The 2,636-nt window shown below is 43.3% G+C and overlaps 1 protein-coding gene across 1 annotated transcript; it reads right to left on the bottom strand.

Annotated features, from left to right (window-relative positions):
- Positions 1-1,200: 1,200 nt before the first annotated feature.
- On the bottom strand, positions 1,201-2,339 carry LOC308403506 (uncharacterized protein). Its single transcript, XM_080892987.1, has 2 exons — positions 2,032-2,339; positions 1,201-1,716 (listed from the first exon to the last, which is right to left on the bottom strand). The coding sequence occupies exons 1-2, from the start codon at positions 2,111-2,113 to the stop codon at positions 1,325-1,327; spliced, it is 474 nt and encodes a 157-aa protein (XP_080749113.1). The 5' UTR covers positions 2,114-2,339; the 3' UTR covers positions 1,201-1,324.
- Between the last annotated feature and the right edge of the window lie 297 nt (positions 2,340-2,636).

The following is a 2,636-nucleotide window of genomic DNA, read 5'->3' as shown; positions in this document are numbered from 1 at the left end:
TTTAATAAAGTCTTCATCTTTAAGTAGTGATATATTAAATCTCCAGTTTTTACTTGGCGTAGTATTATTCTTGTGCATTAGTGTTAAAGATACAGGAGCATGATCGCTGACAGCTATAGGATGAATCTCAGTGTCTGAAATGTCACACAGCAGTGAGCTGCTGACCAAAAAATAATCCAGACGAGAGTAAGAGTGATGAACATGCGAGAAAAAAGTATATTCCTTACTGGTGGGGTGAAGAGAGCGCCATGCATCGCAAAGACCAAAGTCGTTCATATACTGTTTGATTATATTTGTGGACTGCCAATTACGCTGAGTTCCTGTTGTGTTGAGCCTATCCATTTCTTCATTTAGTCCAAGGTTGAGGTCACCGCCAAGAATGAGTGTGCAATCAAGGTGTTCAGAGAGTGCACTAAAAAAACCGTGGAAGAATGAGGGTTCATCAACATTTGGACCATATATACTAACAATACATAGTTTTTTGTTCAATATTGATAGTTTAATAATTAGAAATCTACCCTCTGGATCTATAACTGTATCGAGTACTGTAAAATTAACATTTTTATGTATTAAAATTGCTACTCCCCGTTGTCTAGAATTATAACCAGCTGCAAACACGTTAGGAAACTCAGGTGTTTTAAGTTCGTTTAAACCTGTGACAGGTTTGTGAGTTTCTTGTAATAAAACAACATCTGCCTGTAGTTTTTTAAGCTGGTTAAATATTTTTAACCTCTTTCCTCTGGTGCCAGCTCCATTTACATTCCATGTGACAAACCTCAGCATGCCCTTAATTGTGCGTGTATGTCTAATGATGTATGCTGGGTGTTTCGTTTAGACAGGTGGAGAGAATATGGAAACATCCCTTGTTTGTAAATAGAAAGAGAAAACGAAGTGTGGTGAGAGACTCCATAAGTCTGACTATGTGTGTGAATATTCACTAATATGAACAAGCGTGGCTTGCTTATGTGTCCTGCAAGTCTGTGCGTGCTGTGAGGCTGTTGTGAATGTGCTGCCGTTGAGCTGATGTGTTTGCGTGATCGTGTTGTGAAAATATGGAGAAATAGAGGGTGTTGTTTGTAGGTGAGTGGGGAAGTAGGTGACCACAGCAGTGAAAGACAAGAGAAAGAAAGAAACCACATGAACTGTGAGCGACAACAACAAAAAAAGAAACGAAACGGAAACATTCCAATTAAAGCAATGACGGAGGGTGACGGTGTTATATCTGCTATGACATCATATTGATATTACTAGCTTAAACTCATGTTAAAGGAGAGAGTGTGAATGAATAAGAAAAGAGTGTAGCGGGTTCTTATCTGGAGTGCAGTTAATATAACCACGGTGTGGTGCCGAGGTCGCGGTAAAGCTGTCCGTCCACGTAGAGCCGGTCCACGGCGATGACAGCACGGGAGCCTTTCTGGATGAAGCTACGTCGAACTGGGAACAGGACCTTGCGTCGTTCCAGGATCTCTTTGGGGAACTGGTCGTTCACGCTGAAGTCCGTTCCTTTCAGCTCTCTGCCGCGACTCTTCACCTGTTCCTTCTGTTTGAATTGACTGAATTTGGCCACAATAGGCCGTGGTCTCCCGGTTCGCGACCGCGCGCCCCCCAAGCGATGTACTCTATCGAAGTCGATGTTCTTTACGGTGTCCTCCGGCAGCTTCAGGTGGATTTTAATGAAGTTTTTCACCGTTGCCTCTGCGTCCTCTCCGGCAGTTTCTGGAATACCAGAAAACACAAGATTATCTCTCATGCTACGGGCTTGTAGATCGATAACGGACTCTTTTATTTTTTTATTTTCAATGTTTAGCTGGGTCACGTTATCGGTGAGAGATTTAACCGACTCCCGTAGCGTGGCATTTTCAGCGGCAAGCGTTTCCACCTGCTGCTGGCTGAATTCCAGGGATTCTCTCAGAGATTTAAATTCCCGGTGTAAAATCTCCACCAGGGACAGCCTCGCATCGAAACTGGACAATCGCTTGTCGATTGACTCCAGGATTTCTGCGATGTCTTTGCCGGCAGGCGATGTTGTACCGGGGGAGTCTGCCTGGCGACTTCTCTTCGATGACGGCGTCTCGATTTTGGCCGGGGAAGATGCACTCTGGGCCTTATGCATTACTAAATCTTGAAAACAGCGGTCGATGTAATCTTGGAGAGCGTCTAAACTCTCCCCGTTGTCCTCCAGGGTGTTAGAGATGATAAAACAGATGTTGTTAGTTATATGACAATTGATTAGTATATTTGGTAATACTGAAGCTTGGAAAACCTTTGTTAAACTCTATGCTACCATTTGCTTTTTCTCCGCCAAAATCTCCGGCGTCTGACGTCACCTACAACATCACTTCCGTCACTTAGGGAACATCTCTAATAATAGCATGCAGAAGGTGCTGACAGGCTGAATTCACAGCATTCTGCAACACACCTCTGAGGACAAGAAATTATGTGGGTCACATGAGAAATGCCCTATTAGTTCATCAGCTTCCCACTAAGGCTGAGCCTGCATTTGAGATCCTAATTTTCCAGAGAACATAATCTTGATGAGGTAATTTAATTTGCAAGCTCTGTCACAAGCAAAGTCCCCTTTTAGAGAAGTAGAAAGTCCCTTGAGTGGCGATAAGGACAATTTTTACTGCCCCATT

The sequence above is a fragment of the Rhamphochromis sp. 'chilingali' genome (genome assembly GCF_963969265.1).
Source record: "Rhamphochromis sp. 'chilingali' genome assembly, chromosome: 10".
In the NCBI taxonomy this organism is placed as follows: Eukaryota; Metazoa; Chordata; class Actinopteri; order Cichliformes; family Cichlidae; genus Rhamphochromis; species Rhamphochromis sp. 'chilingali'.
The sequence above is the reverse complement of the archived record's forward strand: the minus strand, read 5'-3'. Positions and strand labels throughout refer to the sequence as shown.

Excerpts from the sequence above, each read along its gene's own strand:
- LOC308403506 (XM_080892987.1), bottom strand. The coding sequence starts at position 2,113 with ATGCATAAGGCCCAGAGTGCATCTTCCCCGGCCAAAATCGAGACGCCG. Across the intron at positions 1,717-2,031 it reads TCGCCAGGCAGACTCCCCCG|AAACTGCCGGAGAGGACGCA; the intron begins GTACAACATCGC and ends CTGGTATTCCAG.